Source organism: Carcharhinus amblyrhynchos, chromosome 9, assembly GCF_965287045.1.
Source record: "Carcharhinus amblyrhynchos chromosome 9, sCarAmb.v2.hapA, whole genome shotgun sequence".
Taxonomy (NCBI): Eukaryota; Metazoa; Chordata; class Chondrichthyes; order Carcharhiniformes; family Carcharhinidae; genus Carcharhinus; species Carcharhinus amblyrhynchos.
Window position 1 is genome coordinate 107544866 of NC_137332.1, and position 16927 is coordinate 107561792.

A 16927-nucleotide genomic window follows, 5' to 3' on the forward strand; every position below is an offset into this window, starting at 1 on the left:
ACTCATGAGTTCAGTAGAAGGGAATGTGCTACATCATTGGAGATACTGGCTGGAATTCCCTGACCTAACCCACAGCTGGGATTCACCAGTCTCACAGCTTGAATGGAGAATTTGCTGAGTGCTAAATTTTCCATTCTCACAGAGAGCAGTAGTGAGGCACGCAAAACTGGACAGTTCCAGCCACTATCTTTCTGATGAAGGGTGGGTTTTTATGGCCTCACTTGTCCTGAAAACGTAAATTCCTGCCCGAGGTTAATAGACTTTGCCATTGTCCACCTCTCGTCGTCATCTCCAATTCCTGTGGTGGGCAGTGTGGTACAATTCTAGCTGATATGTTTAACATAAGGGCAATTATGACATCAATTTGAAGAAGAGCAGGGGAGTTGGGCAGCATGGTGGCACAGTGGTTAGTACTGTTGCCTCTCAGCACCAGGGACCGGGTTCGATTTCCAGTTTGGGTCACTGTCTATGGGGATTCTGCACCTTCTACCCCATGTCTGCATGGGTTTCCTCTGGGTGCTCCGGTTTCCTCCCACAGTCTGAGAGACGTGCCAGTTTGATGCATTGGTCATGCTCAATTCTCCCTCAGTGCACTCAAACTAGTTGGGAGTGTGGCGACTAAGGGATTTTCTACAGTAACTTCATTGCAGTGTTAAAGCAAGCCTACTTGTGACACTAATTAATAAAGTTTAAAGTTCTCCTGGTCAATATTTACACATCAGCAAAACCTTTCCTCTGGGATCACGCGATTCACAAACTTACCACTAAAATGTCTACATTACAACAGTGACTACACCTCTAAAGTTTTTTTTATTCATTCGTGGGACCTGGGTATCACTGGCTGGCCAGCATTTATTCCCCATCCCTAGTTGTCCTTGTTAACAGGGCAGTTGAGAGTCAACCACATAACATGGAGAGTGACATGTAGGCCAGAATGGCAGATTTCCTTTCCTCAAGGATGGGAGTGAACTAGATTCACTGGGTGTAAAGCCTTTCAGGGCATCCTGAGATTATGAAACAAAATACTAAAATAAAACTGGAGGTACCAAATGTCGTACGTTATCTCTGAAACTCTTACACCAGCATCAATCAGTTCAGCAAGGGAGAAAAAAAACAATACCTCAAATCATAATCAACTAATGAAATTATGGAGAAGTCACATGGTCCCTAACTGCATTTCAAAACACACTGAGGGCAACAGGCCAAAGACCTGGTTAACATTTTGCTCCTGAACATAAGCAAAAAGTACAAAAAAAAAACTTTCATTCGACAACAGGAGAGTGTATTGCATAGTTCCGTTCTTCATATTATAAAATATGTTTACAAGATGCTAAGGCATATTGAATTAGATAAGATTAAACATGTTGAGGTTCTTAAAACAAGAGACGACTAATTGGTGATGTGACCGAGTTCTTTAAAGATTTCGAAGGGGTTGAATAGGGTAGATGTGAAGATGTTTCCAATTGCACATAAGATCAGAACTAAAGGCCATAAATATAAGATAAATATATCCGTGAATTAGATAAATATATCCGAGAAAGGTCTGATTGTGAGACATTGAATGATTGAGGTGAATAGTACAGTAGCATTGAAGGGGAAGAGAAATAAACAGATGAGGGGGAAAAAAGGAATTGAACACACAATGCTGAGGTAAATTAAAGAGGGGGCTGGCATGGAACATATAACTCAAACAAGGACATGTTGGACCAAATAGTCCATTTCTATGTAATCCTAGACTCAGTAATTCGATTAAAGCAAGTTACTGCGGGTGCTGGAACCTGAAAGTAAAACAGAAATTGCTGGAAAATCCCAACAGGTGTGACAACATCTGTGAAGAGAGAATAGAGCTAATGTTTGGAGTCAGGATGACTCTTCAGAGCGGCGTTCGACATAGACCTGACAGACTCACCCTTGATGGTCAACTGATAGCTGTTGTTGCTTTGACTGACAAGGTTCTCAAAAGTACAGGTATAATAACCAGAGTCTGATGCCTGTACATCGCTAATGGTTAAAGTACTGTTGTCCTTCGACAGCCAATAACGCTCATCATCTGGGAGTGCGAGCCTTCCTCTGGTCCATTGAATAGAATCGGCTCTCCCGCTCTGCGCCACACAGATTAGCATAACGGTGCCACTCTCTATGCTGCCATTTCTGAAGATATTGGGCGTGGAAAGAGGATCTGGAAAAAGGCACAAACAGAGTGCATCAGTTAATGAACAAATGCACCGATGTGCAGTGATGGAGCACCCAGGAAGTTTTACAAACCCAGCAAATGTCAGAATGTTTTACACCAAAAGAGAATAACGTTTAGTGCTTTTGTGGTTAGAGTGAGTTTCAATAGCACCTCATTGCTCTCCGGAGCAGTGTACCTGGTGGCCTGGTGAGTGTTGGATTTACTTTAAAAATGCTTTTAGTCTGCATTTCCGGTTTGCAGGGTTTCTGTAAGTACTTTTTACTTCCGTACTGGAAGTTAGGTGAGGGGGGTATAAAAAGAAGGCAGTAATAGACAGCGGGCAGCGGAGTGAGTGGGAGCTGAGTGAGAGCTATAAGGGCTTTGGCTCGCTGGGCTTAGGCGAGAGCAGGCTTAGACGAGGTGAGTTGCAGTTTCTATCTTTCCCGTGTTGCAATTCGGCACACACAAACCCAAGTGAGGTTGGGACATGGCAGGGGCTATGGGGAGGAGCGTTAGCTGTGTTAGGTGCCACATGTGGGAGTTCTTGGAGGCATCACGTCTCCCGAAGGCCCACATCTGCATCAAGTGTTTAGAGCTGCAGTGCTTGAGGGCCCGGGTCAGGCAATTAGAGCTGCGTTTACAGGATGCATTTCTGGTCAGGGAGAATGAGGAGTTAATGGCTAGGAACCATGAACAAATGGAGGTCCCAGGGGCTCAGGAGCAGGATGGGTGGACAATTGTAAAGAGGAAGGAGAGGAAGAAGAATAGTCCTGGTCCACAGACCACCCCAGTGGCCCCCCAAAAGGCATCAACAAGGGTACAAAATGAAAGACTGGAGGGCCAGAAGGACTCAGAGGGAAGGAAGGGGGCTGGCAATGTGATAGTGGTGGGGGATGGGAAGGTCAAAGGAATTGATAGGCAGTTCTGTGGGCAGAAGCGTGACTCCAGGATGGTGGTCTGCCTCCCTGGAGCAGGGGTACAGGACATATCGGAGAGGATAGAGGGAATTTTGAAGGGTGAGGGGACCCAGGCAGAAGTAATAATACATGTAGGGGAGAGGGACGTAGGAAGGCAGAATAGGGCAGATGTACACAGGCAATTTAGGGAGTTGGGGGCCAAGCTGAAGAGCAGGGCCTCCAGGGTGGCATTCTCTGGGCTGCTGCCTAGTACCAGCAGGGCTAGGAATAATGAGATCATGCAGCTGAATGTGTGGCTGAGGGATTGGTGCAAGGTAGAGAGCTTTACTTTTGTCAATCACTGGGAAGTATTTGTGAGAGAAGGGCACCTGTACAGGAGGGATGGGGAGCATTTGAATGGGAGGGGGACAAATGTCTTAGCTGGGAGGTTAGCTGGAGTGTTTAGGCAGGGTTTAAACTAATAGGGATGGGGGGTGGGGATGAGACTGATAGCTCATTAGACACTGGGGTCAGGAGTGAGTTGGGTGACAGGGTAGATTTGGGTGAAAGGAATATTATCAGGGGAAAAGGAGGATCCGAGTGGGCCTGGAGGGTTGGATTGCATCTGTTTTAATGTGACGAGTGTAACAGGTAAAACGGATGAGCTTAGGGCCTTGATGGTCGTGAGGAATTTAGATGTGGTGGCAGTAACGGAGACGTGGTTAAAGGAAGGGCAGGACTGGCAGCTGAATATTCCTGGGTATAAGTGTTTTAGGTGTGACAGAGGAGGGTTGAAGAGAGGTGGTGGGGTGGCGCTGTTAGTAAAGGAGCACATCACAGTGGTGCAGAGGGAGGACAATATGGAGGAGTTAGGGATCAAGTTGCTGTGGGTGGAGTTGAGGAATAAAAAGGGAGAGATTACGATGGTAGGGGTGTACTATAGGCCACCCAACAGCCCAAGGGCAGTGGAAGAAGGCATTTGTAAAGACATTTTAGATAGGTGCAGAAAGAATAGGGTGGTTGTAGTGGGTGACTTTAATTTTCCTGGAGTGGATTGGAAGGTGCCTAGAGCTGGGGGTACAGATGGGGAGGAGTTTGTAAAATGTGTGTTGGAAGGGTCCTTGGAGCAGTACGTAACCAGCCCGACTAGGGAGGGGGCTATACTGGATTTAGTGTTGGGTAATGAGCCGGGGCAGGTGGTTAAGGTTGAGGTAGGCTAACAGTGACGACAAGTCTGTCTACTTTAGGATAAAAATGGAAAAGGATGAGTGCTGTCCGAAGGGGAGGGTGCTGAACTGGGGGAAGGCAAGCTATAGCCAGATTAGGAAGGAGCTGAAGGACACTGATTGGGAGGGGTTGTTAGCTGGCAAGTCCACGGTTGGTAAATGGGAGGCTTTCAAGGGCAAACTGAAAATGTTGCAGGAAAGGCATGTGCCAGCAAAGAGGAAGGATGGGAAAGGCAGGATTAGAGAGCCGTGGATTACAGGGGGTATCGAAAACTTGGTCAAGAAGAGGGAGGCATATGTTAGGTCGAAACAACTGGGAACGGAGAGTGCGCTGGAGGAATATAGAGAGAGTAGGAGGGAGCTTAAAAGGGGAGTTAGAAGGGCGAAGAGAGGGCATGAAATGGCTTTGGCTGATAGGATTAAGGAAAATCCAAAGGCATTTTACTCATACATTAGGAGCAAGAGAGTGGTTGGAGGGAAAATTGGTCCTCTTAGGGACAAAGGAGGGGAGCTATGCATCAAGTCTGAGGGAATGGGGGAGATCCTGAATGAATACTTTCCGTCGGTATTTATGAAGGAGAGGGGCTTGGTATCTTGTAATGTCTTGGAGGGATCTATAGGTCAGTGGAAGGAAACATCCACTACGAGGGAGGAAGTGCTAGGGTTTTTAGGTAGCATAAAGACGGATAAAGCTCCGGGGCCTGATGGTATTTATCCCAGGCTGCTTAGGGAGGTGAGAGATGAAATTGCTGGGCCTCTGACGCAAATCTTTGTCTCTTCTTTGGACACAGGTGAGGTCCCAGAGGACTGGAGGGTAGCTAATGTGGTACCACTGTTTAAAAAGGGTAGTAGGGATAACCCTGGTAATTATAGACCAGCGAGTTTGACATCGGTGGTAGGAAAATTATTGGAAAAAAATTCTTAGGGATAGGATGTATGAGCATTTGGAGTGTTGCAATCTGATTAGGGATACGCAACATGGCTTTGTTCATGGGAGGTCTTGCCTTACGAATCTGGTAGAATTTTTTGAGGAGGTGACAAAAACGGTTGACGATGGGAGAGCCGTTGATGTCATCTATATGGATTTCAGTAAGGTGTTTGACAAAGTCCTTCACGGTAGGCTGGTAGAAAAGGTTAAGGCACATGGGATACAAGGACAGGTAGCTAGATGGATTGAAAACTGGCTGGGCAATAGGAGACAGAGAGTAGTAGTGGAAGGGTCCTTTTCTGGCTGGAGGCCAGTCACCAGTGGTGTGCTGCAGGGCTCAGTACTGGGACCTCTCCTCTTTGTATTATATATAAACGACTTGGAAGAGGGCGTACATGGTGTGATCAGCAAGTTTGTAGATGTCACCAAGATGGCAGGATTGGCAGATACTGAGGAAGACTGTCAGGTGACACAGCAAGATATAGATAGGTTGGTATATTGGGCAGATAGAACTTAATCCTGACAAATGCGAGGTGATGCATTTTGGAAGGAATAATGCAGGGAGGAGTTACATGATAAAAGGTAGACCGATTAAGAGTATAGAAATGCAGAGGGACCTGGGAGTGCAGATGCACAAGTCTCTGAAGGTGTCAACACAGGTTGAGAAGGTTGTGAAGAAAGCTTACGGAATGCTAGCCTTTATAGGAAGGGGTATAGAGTATAGGAGCTGTCGTCTTATGCTTCAGTTGTACAGAATGTTGGTTAGGCTGCATTTGGAGTACAGCGTCCAGTTCTGGTCACCTTACTACCAGAAGGACGTGGAGACCCTGGAGAGGGTGCAGAGGAGGTTTACCAGGATGTTGCCTGGCATGGAAGGACTGAATTACGAGGAAAGGTTAGAAAAACTGGGGCTCTTCTCCTTAGAAAGACAGAGATTAAGGGGGGGATCTGATAGAGGCGTATAAAATAATGAAGGGAATAGATAGATTCAACAGTGGTAGGCTTTTCTCTAGATTGGGGACAACTATTACAAGAGGTCACGATCTAAGGGTGAGGGGGGAGAAGTATAAGTTGGATACTAGAGGAAGGTTTTTCCACGCAGAGGGTCGTGGGGGTATGGAACACACTACCAAGTAAGCTGGTGGAGGCAGGCACGTTGGACTTGTTTAAGGTTTACTCAGATAGACATATGAGCGAAACAGGGATGGAGGGTTATAGTAGACGGTATTAAAAAGGGTCAGATCCTCGGGACGACGCTGGAAATGTAGTATTACATGTTAATGTTTTTGTCTCTTTTAATCCACAGGTGTCGGTCCACCTTGTTGTCAAACGAGGGGCATGCACACGGTGGGTCGTGCGTGGGCTGCTCCTGGAGGTTTTGAGAGTGGCCTAGTACTTGGCGTCGCTGTGAGCGCTTAATCCTGGACCAGCAGACGGGCACCACAACAGCTCAGTGAATATCACTGCTAGCTGTGCAGATACATGGATTTGGGCCCGTGTCTGTGGGAGTTTGCGCATTCTCCCTGTGGTTGTGGGGGTTTCCTCCCACACCCCAAAAGATGTGCTCTTAGGCTGATTGGTGTACCAAATTGACCCTACACTATTCTCCCCTGAATCTGGCAACATGAGAGGTACCATTCACATACACACTTGGCAGGGTAGGTGTAGGAAAATGCTTTGTGAAATGGCGGCACGGGCTCGTTGGGCTGAAGGGCCTGTTTCCCATGCTGGGTTGCTCTTTGTTCTCTTTGTTATAAGACCAGCCTGAGGACACAAACCATCTGCTGCACCCTTGTTTCATTGATTGTAATGGATCCCAACATGCAACTGTCTTCTTCAAATGGAAGATTGACAAGGGAAGATGCAAGGAGAGAGTGAGAGAGAGGAGTCCCAATTTCAAGATCATCATACCATCACAAACTGTGCCAACTGCTTGTGCTTTGGGATCGTAACCATTCTCAATTGCCATGGGTTGTATACTTGTCTGCTCTATTTAGCCAATGCATCATATCCAAACTCTTCTAAACAAATTGCACCAGAATTTTTTCTAAATATCAACTGCCTATCTTGGGTATCTGTGACTCCTGAATCCAAAATCTTATGATGCTGAACAGTGGTAGCAGCAGAAATAAGCAATCCCATAACTAATAGATAAACTCAAAGCCCACAATCCAGTTGCTAATGGTGGTGGACATTAAAGAATTAATCAGAGGAAGAGGCTCTAAATGCAGCATAACCTGGTCAGCATTCATACTTGGCTGATAAGTGGCAAGTAACACTTGTGCCATACAAGTGTCTGGTAATGACCAAGATTGAATAACAAGAAAGAATCCAAATGCTCAAGAACATTGCCTTCACTGGATCCCCACCATCAACATCCTGGGGTTACTACTGAGTAGACATTCAACTTACTAGACATATTAATACTATGGCTACAAGAGTAGGTCAGAAACTGGAAATCCTGCAGCAAGTAATTCCCCTCCTTATTGGAAATGTGGAAAATTGTTCAGCTATGTTCTCTACACAAAAAAGCAGGACAAATCCAGCCAATTACCATCCCCCATCATTCTACTGTCAACTATTGGTAAAGTGATGAAAGGGGTCATCAACAGCGTTATTAAGCAGTCCTTGCTCAGCAATAAACTACTCACTAATGCTCAGTTTGAGCACCACCAGGATCACTCAGCTCCTGACCTCACTTCAGCCTTGGTTCAAACATGGACAAAAGAGCTGAATACCAAAAGGTGAGGTGAGAGTCGCTGCCTTTACATCAAGACAGCATTTTACCAATTATGGCATTAAGGAGCTCTAGAAAAACTGGAGTCAATTGGAATCAGAGAAAAACTCTCCGCTGGTTAGTCATACATGGCACAGAGGAAGTTGGTTGTGGTCGGAGGTCAATCGTCTCCGTTCCAGGACATCACTGCACCTTGTCAAGGGCAATTAGGGATCAGCAAAGAATGCTGACCCAGCCAAAGAAATCTACATTGAGTTAATAAAAAGCTAAACTTGGTCCATATTTGACTGTCATTATACCTTTCCTGCAAAAGTTTAGTATAGGAAAATGTATAAGCTATTCAGTTATTATGTGGAGATGTCAGTGTTGGACTGGGGTGGGCACAGTAAGAAGTCTCACAACACCAAGTTAAAGTCTAACAGGTTTATTTGGAATCACGAGCTTTCGAAGTGCTGATTCACCTGATGAAGGAGCAGGGCTCCGAAAGCTTGTGATTCCAAATAAACCTGTTAGACTTTAACTTGCTGTTATGAGAGTTCTTACTATTCAGTCTTTGTAATGCTGCAATTGTTTATACAATTAGTGTCTGCCAAACCTTGAAGAATAGTGGAATACTTTCATTTCTGAGGGAAAACGTTCTCCAAGGCGGCCTTCATGACATATGACAGTGCAAAGTCACTGAGCAGAAACTGATAGCCAAGTTCCACACACGAGGACAGCCTCAACCGGGATCTTGGGTTCATGTCACACTATCTGTAACCCCCATGACTTGCCTGGGCTTGCAACATCTCACTTACTGTCCTGTCTGGAGACAATACACATCTCTTTAACCTATGAATGCACCTCTTTAACCTATGCATAGGTTAAAGAGATGCATTTAATGTTTTGGCATCAAAAGGCACTGAATATAGCACTGGGGTGAACACGATCAAAAAGGTGATGGGGAAAAAGCAGGATTAGGCCACTGAGTTGGATGATCAGCCATGATCGTGATGAATGGTGGAGCAGACTCGAAGGGCCAAATAGTTTCTATGTTTATCTCTGGATACTGCTTACCAAGCACAGTAAGAGTTAGAATTCTGGTCCTGCTTGGCTCCAAGTCCACAGTCATTTTGTAGTTACCACTGTCTGCCTCATGTAAATCTTTTAGCAACAATGATCCATTTGATTTGCTGAATTCAACTCGAGTCTTGTAGTGTTTGAATATTATTTATGTCGAAATTTGCTGATGACACCAAGATTGGTGGAACGGCAAATTGCACGGAGGGTGTGGAGAGTCTGCAGAAGGATCTAGATAGGCTGGGCGAATGGGCCAGAGACTGGCAAATGGAATTTAATGTTGGCAAGGGCAAGGTGGTCCACTTTGGCAGGAATAATGGTAGGAAGGACTATTACTTACGGGGCGAAAAACTGCAGCAGGCGACGGTGCAGAGGGACCTCGGGGTCCTTGTGCACGAGTCGCAAAAACCCAGCCTGCAGGTGCAGCAGGTGGTCAGGAAGGCTAATGGGATGCTGGCCTTCATAGCGAGGGGGATTGAATATAAAAGTAGGGAGGTCTTGCTGCGGCTGTATAGGGCATTAGTGAGGCCGCAGCTGGAGTACTGTGTGCAGTTTTGGGCGCTGTACTTACGCAAGGATATTTTGGCCTTGGAGGGAGTGCAGAGGAGGTTTACTAGGCTGATACCGGAGTTGAGCTATGAGGAGAGGCTGAATAAACTAGGCTTGTACTCGTTAGAGTTTAGAAGAATGAGGGGAGATCTCATTGAGACGTACAAGATGATGAATGGGATGGATAGGATAGAGGTGGAGAGGCTCTTCCCGCTCAGAAAGGACAGTAGGACTAGGGGGCACAGCCTCAAGATAAAGGGGCGGCGGTTTAGAACGGAGTTGAAGAGGAACTTCTTCACTCAAAAGGTGGTGAATCTCTGGAATTCTCTGCCCGTTGAGGTGGTGGAGGCTGCCTCGCTAAACATTTTTAAGACGCGGGTTGATGGGTTTTTGATAAGAGAGGGGATTAAGGGTTATGGGGAGAGGGTGGGAATGTGGAACTGAGACACGACAGATCAGCCATGATCTTATTGAATGGCGGGGCAGGCTCGAAGGGCTGGATGGCCTACTCCTGCTCCTATTTCTTATGTTCTTATTTCGCGGCCTTCTCTGTATTCTGAAATTGGAAGATCCTTGCTGGAGAATTCCCAGTCAAGAAGCTTAAATTCCTCATCAGTTCCAGGGAATAGAATGGAGGAACCTGTAGCAGCCACCAAGCTGTTTTTCACTATTTGTGCTGAAATATATAAGAAAAGAACATTTTATACAAAGTTACCGGATTTAATAATTTCAAACAGGAGGCAATGAGCTCAACATCTCCCCCGGTAACTGATGCTGTTCAAGTTAAGAGTTTATTTTTTAGTCCAAGTAAGACTTGTATTTACCTTGTAATGAAGTTACTGTGGAATTCCTCTAGTCACCACTCTCTGGCACCTGTTCGGTCAATGCACCTAACCAGCATGTCTTTCAGACTGTGGGAGGAAACCCACGCAAACACAGGGAGAATGTACAAACTCCACACAGACAGAGATCCAAGCAGGGTATCAAACCCGGGTCCCTGGCACTGTGAGGCAGCAGTGCTAACCACTGTGCCGCTAACATTCTCCTTCATATCTCACATGCACTATTAAACTGTGCCAGAGTGTCCTTGCAAGATTTCAGTTTTCATAGAATCCCTACAGAAGGAGGCCATTCAACCCTCTGAAGAGTCTCTCTGAAAAAGCATCTTATCCAAGCCCTTTCCCCTACCATATTGTCATGGCCATGGTAAATGTGTGAGGTTATCTCCACTCACATTGATTAGAATGTGAGTCTTTACAGCTAATCAATATTCTGTAAACTGTGCGTGCCTTTATATGCTCTGTCTGTGATCAGAACTCCCACTCACCTGACGAAGGAGCAAACCCCGAAAGCTAGTGGCGTTTACTACTAAATAAACCTGTTGGACTTTAACCTGGTGTTGTGAAACTTCTTACTGTGTTTACCCCAGTCCAACGCCAGCATCGCCACATCTTGAGGGAAGTGATTCAGGGGCTGGGGACAATATAATTAAAAAGCCAGTGAGTTTCTGGGCAAAAAATAAAATAGAAGCAAATTACTGCAGATGCTGGAATCTGAAACCAAAAGAAAAAGCACTGGAAAATCTCAGTAAGTCTGGCAACATCTGTAAGGAGAGAAGAGAGTTGACGTTGAGTCCAGAAGACCCTTTGTCAAAGCTGACTTGAAACATCAGTTCTTTTCTCTCCCTACAAAATCAACAGGCAATAGTCGGTCCAAAACAACAAAGACAAAGCAGCAATCAAAAGGAAAATACTGGAAAACATGCAGTCATGGGTACAGGTTTGTCTTCATTTCTCACCCAGCATAAAGGTGCCCCTATTTATGCTAAAGTCAGTCACATAGATCACTGATATAACAATTTGTAATAGCTTCAATATCATTCAAGGACATAGCAATTTGTGAAAAGTCCAAAATCACAGAGCCTAACTTTCCTCAGGAATTCCCTCTCACAACTTAGCACATCCAATGTTCCCTCGGTTGATGCCGGTTCTGGGGGAATTTTCTTATGAGGAGGGGTTGAGTACGTTGGGCCTGTACTCATTGGTGTTTAGAAGAATGAGGGGCATTGTTATTGAAACAGAGTATTCACAGGGTGAATGTTGAGAGGATGTTTCCTCTTGTGGGAGTCTAGGACCAGAGGGCAAAATCTCAAAGTGGTCACCCATTTAAGATAGAGACGAGGAGGAATTTCTTCTCTCAGACAGTAGTGTATCTGTGGAGTTCTTTATCGCAGAGCTGTAGAGGTTGGGTCATTATGTTCAAGGCTAAGATAGACAGATTTTTAATCAAGGGTTATGGGGATAATTTGGGAAAATGGAGTTGAGGATTATTTCAATCAGCCATGATCTCATTGAATGGTGGACAAGCTCGATGGATCGAATGACCTACTTCTGCTCCGATGTCCTGTAGTCTTGTGTCATGAAGAACAAAGAAAATTACAGCACAGGAACAGGCCCTTCAGCCCTCCAAGCCTGCAATGACCAAACTGCCCGACTTAACTAAAACCCCCCTAACCTTCTGGGGATCATACCCCTCTATCCCATCTTATTCATGCACTTATCAAGACACCCCTTAACAGTCCGCTTCCACTACCTCCCCCCGTCAACCACTACTCTGTAAAACATCTGCCTCGTACATCTCCTTTAAACCTTGCCCCTCGCACCTTAAACCTATGCCCCCTAGTAATTGACTCTTCCACCCTGGGAAAAAGCTTCTGACTATCCACTCTGTCCATGCCTCTCATGATCTTGTAGACTTCTATCAGTCATCCCTCAATGTCCATCGCTCCAATGAGAAAACTGGTTGGCAGAGACAAAACTAAGAGAAGGAATTAATGGGTGATTTTCAAATTGGCAGGCAGTGACTAGTGGGGTGCCACAGGGATCGGTGCTTGGACCCCAGCTATTCACAATATATATTAATGATTTAGATGAAGGAACAAAATGTAACATTTCAAAGTTTGCAGATGATGCCAAGTTGGATGGGAGGGTAAACTGTGACAAGGATGCAGAAATCCTTCAGAATGATCGGGACAGGTTGGGTGAGTGGGCTAATCAATGGCAGATGCTATATAATTTAGATGAGGTTATTCACTTTGGAAGCAAAACAAGGGAGCAGATTACTATCTGAATGATTGTAAATTGGGAGGGGAGAATGTGCAGCAGGATCTGGGTTTCCTTGCAACTTTACAGGGTCTTGGTGAGGCCATACCTAGTGTATTATGTGCAGTTTTGATCTCCTTTTCTGAGGAATGATGTTCTTGCTCTCGAGGGAGTGCAGCAAAGGTTTACCAGGCTGATTCTGGGACTGATGTATGAGGACAGATTGTTTTCGCAGGAATTCAGATGAATTGGAGGAGGGGGTATCTCAGAGACTAGTAACATTCTAACAAGTCTAGACAGGATAGATGCAGGGAGGATGTTCCTGATGGTAGGGGAGTCCAGAACCAGAGGTCACAGTCTGAGGATTCAGGATAGACCATTTAGTATGGAGGTGAGGAGACATTTCTCCACCCAAAGAGTGGTGAGCCTGTGGAATTCATTACCACAGGAAATAGTTGAATGCATTCAATGTTTTGGCATCAAAAGGCACTGAATATAGCACAGATGGCCTACTCCTGCTCCTATTTCTTATGTTCTTATGAAATGGTGGAGCAGGCTCGAAGGGCCAAATAGTTTCTATGTTTATCTGTGGATACTACTTACCAAGCACGGTAAGAGTGAGAATTCTGGTCCTGCTCGGCTCCAAGTTCACAGTCATTTTGTAGTTACCACTGTCTGCCTCATGTAAATCTTTTAGCAACAATGATCCATTTGATTTGCTGAATTCAACTCGAGTCTTGTAGTGTTTGAATATTATTTCATGGCCTCCTCTGTATTCTAAAATGGGAAGATCCTTGCTGGAGAATTCCCAGTCAAGAAGCTTAAATTCCTCATCAGTTCCAGGGAATAGAATGGAGGAACCTGTAGCAGCCACCAAGCTGTTTTTCAGTATTTGCGCTGAAATATATAAAACAAGAACACTTTATACAAAGTTACCAGATTTAATAATTTCAAACAGGAGGCAATGAGCTCAACATCTCCCCCGGTAACTGATGCTGCTCAAGTTAAATGTTTATTTATCAGTCCAAGTAAAGTTTATATTAACCTTGCAATGAAGTTACTGTGAAATTCCTCTAGTCACCACTCTCTGGCACCTCTTCGGTCAATGCACCTAACCAGCATGTCTTTCAGACTGTGGGAGGAAACCCACGCAGACACAGGGAGAATGTACAAACTCCACACAGACAGAGATCCAAGCAGGGTATCAAACCCGGGTCCCTGGCACTGTGAGGCAGCAGTGCTAACCACAGTGCTGCTAATAGTCTCCTTCATATCTCACATGCACTATTAAACTGAAAAGATTTCAGTTTTTCATAGAATCCCCACAGAAGGAAGCCATTCGGCCCATTGAGTCTGCACCTGACTCTCTGAAAGAGCATCTTATCCAGGCCCTTTCCCCTGCCATATCCTCACACATTTACCATGGCTAAACCATCTAACCCACACATCTTGGCGTGCTAACGAACAATTTAACATGGATGATCCACCTAACCTGCACATCTTTGGATTGTGGGAGGAAACCGGAGCACCCAGAGAAAACCCATGCTGACACTGACAGAACATGCAAACTCCACGCCAGTCACCTGAGGCTGGAATTGAACCTGGGCTCCTGTCGCTGTGAGGCAGCGCTTCCAAAAACTGTGCCACCACGCTGCCCAAGCTAGACCCAATTTAATGTTTAAATTATATACCTTTAGCAATACCAGTGGGACATACAGTGACTTCACTCTTAGACAGTGACATCCAAAGGGGAACAGCACCATCAGGATCCAGAGTTGAATGATGGAATATCTCAAATACAAACAGGATTCAAATTTATAGCTTGGAGATTAGCTCATAGTGGACGAGCGTTGATCTGTACAGACTGACAAAAGAGTTTAATGATGCAGAGCCTAATTTCATACAATTGTACAATTATATGCAAAAGGTGACCATTCAACCCACTGTTCCAATGCTATCCCTGAATGAGCTAACCAAATTCAAAGGTCCTTCCCACAGCCCTGTTCATCTTTCCCTTTCCAACTGTACATTCAATCCTTTTTTTTAAAACTGCTACTGAATCTGCCTCAGCCACTTGGGTGACATGGTAGCATAGTGGTTAGCACGGCTGCCTCACAGCACCAGGAATCCATGTTCGATTCCCAGCTTGGGTCATCATGCAGACTCTGCACAGACAGACATTCTCCTCGTGTCTGCATGGGTTTCCTCCAACTATCCAAAAGATGTGCTGGTTAGGGTGCGTTGGCCATCCTAAATTCTCCCTCAGTGTACCTGAACTGGCGCCAGAGTGTGGTGACTCATGGAAAATATTACGACTGAGAATTTAATAAGGAACCAAATGTCACCAAGTCAATTCATGGACTGGATTTCATGTTTATTTGACATGGGGGAGGATGAACGCAAAGTGAGTGATTCATTCGCTCCTGCCATCTAAGATCAAAAATTCAAGCTTCGGATGGTTAATTAGAGAGGAGCACATACTCATTTGGGTGTCTAGGCCAGGACAACATGTGAAATTGGGGCTATGCTGTGAGCAGAAAGTCGCTCACTACAAACTTAAAGGTCTCCTGCTCTCTGAACCTGTGTCTTTATTGAAGGTTTAAAAGATGGTAAAACGATGTAGGCAGTGCACAGCAAACAGCAGAAACTGCTGCTGCACACAGCTATGGAGCTGAATAGTATGGTAGCAGACTGAGGGCAGTTCCACTGAAGGGATTTGGCAATGTCATGATTTCTGGACGTGCCTGATAAGATGCAAATTGCTGCTTATTAACAGCAAGAGCAGATTAGATGTCAATATCCTACCCAACGAGTGCTGGAGTCCGGTCTCTGAGTTCTTAGACCGTGGCCTACAGCAGGATTATGACCAGCACTTAAAAAGGGACAGAACAGTATCAGAAGACCCAGCAAATGAATGATCTTGTGATCATTCCAATCTTGCAAGACAAGATCATTGAATTTTTAAGATTTCCTTTGCAAACTTTGCCTCTCTTCAAACAAAAACAAGGAACAGGCCCTTCGACCCATCAAGCCTACACCAACACAATACGCTTTCTGACTGAGAGACCTGTTGCCTCTGTGCCTATTTATTTATCAAGATGCCCCTTAAACATTGCTGTGTAGCTGCTTCTAACACTATCTCTGGTAGTGCGTTCCAGGCACTCACCACCTCTGAATAAAAACCTGACTCTTACATCTATAAAATATTTTCACCCTTTTATCTTAAACCTACATCACTGAGTGATTAACATTTCTACTCTGGAAAAATACTCTATCCATGCCTCTCAACATTTTGTAAACTTCCAACAGGTCACTCCCCGCCTCTGCCTTGGACATTCAAACTAAAACAAGCCAACTTGGTCCAATCTCTTTTTATAGCTAATACCCTACAAACTAGGCAATACGTAGATAAACTTTTTCTGCACCCTCTCCAAAGCTTCCACATCCTTCTGGCAGTGTGGCAAACATAACAGTATGCAATATTCCAAATATGACCTAAAGTTCTCAGAATCATAGAATCCCCACAGCGCAGAAGGAGGCTATTTGACCCATAGAGTCTGCGCCAACCACAACTCCATCTGGATCCTATCTCCGTAATCCCACATATTTTCCCCTTCTAATCTCCCCACACTAAGGGGCAATTTAGCATGGCCAATCCACTCAACCAGCACATTTTTGGACTGTGGGAGGAAACCAGAGCGCCCGGAGGAAACCCAAGCAAACACGGACAATGTGCAAACTCCACACAGAGTGACCTGAGGTCGGAATTGAGCCCAGATTCCTGGCACTGAGAGACAGCAGTACTAACCACTGTGCTGCCCATACAGTTGCAACATGACTGGCCAATTTTTATACTCTATTCCTCAACCAAAGGCAAGCATGCCATTTGCCTTCTTGCCCACCTTATCTGCTTGTGTTGCCACTTTCAGGGAACTGTGGATGTGTATGTCTAGATCCCTGTGAACAAAGAACAATACGGGACAGGAAACAGGCCCTTCGGTCCTCCAAGCCTGCGCCGCTCATTGGTCCAACTAGACCATTCTGTATCCCTCCATTCCCAGTCTGCTCATGTGACTATCCAGATAAGTCTTAAATGATCCCAGCGTGTCCACCTCCACCACCCTGCTTGGCAGTGCATTCCAGGCCCCCATCACCCTCTGTAAAATACGTCCCTCTGATATCTGAGTTGAACCTCACCTTGAACCTGTGACGCCTCGTGTTTGTCACCTCCGACCTGGGAAAAAGCTTCCCACTGTTC

General features: G+C 45.3%; 1 protein-coding gene across 2 annotated transcripts in view; it reads right to left on the bottom strand.

The window, feature by feature from the left end:
- The window catches only part of LOC145348523 (hepatic and glial cell adhesion molecule-like), a 49325-nt gene that overhangs the window by 19748 nt on the left and 12650 nt on the right, over positions 1 to 16927 (bottom strand). For both annotated transcript variants that reach the window (XM_080196713.1, XM_080196712.1), the window contains exons 2-3: positions 13273 to 13566; positions 1910 to 2179 (exon numbers count right to left, since the gene is read on the bottom strand). In XM_080196713.1, the coding sequence (XP_080052839.1) occupies positions 1910 to 2179; positions 13273 to 13566 (564 nt within the window). The remainder of the gene's footprint in view (positions 1 to 1909; positions 2180 to 13272; positions 13567 to 16927) is intronic.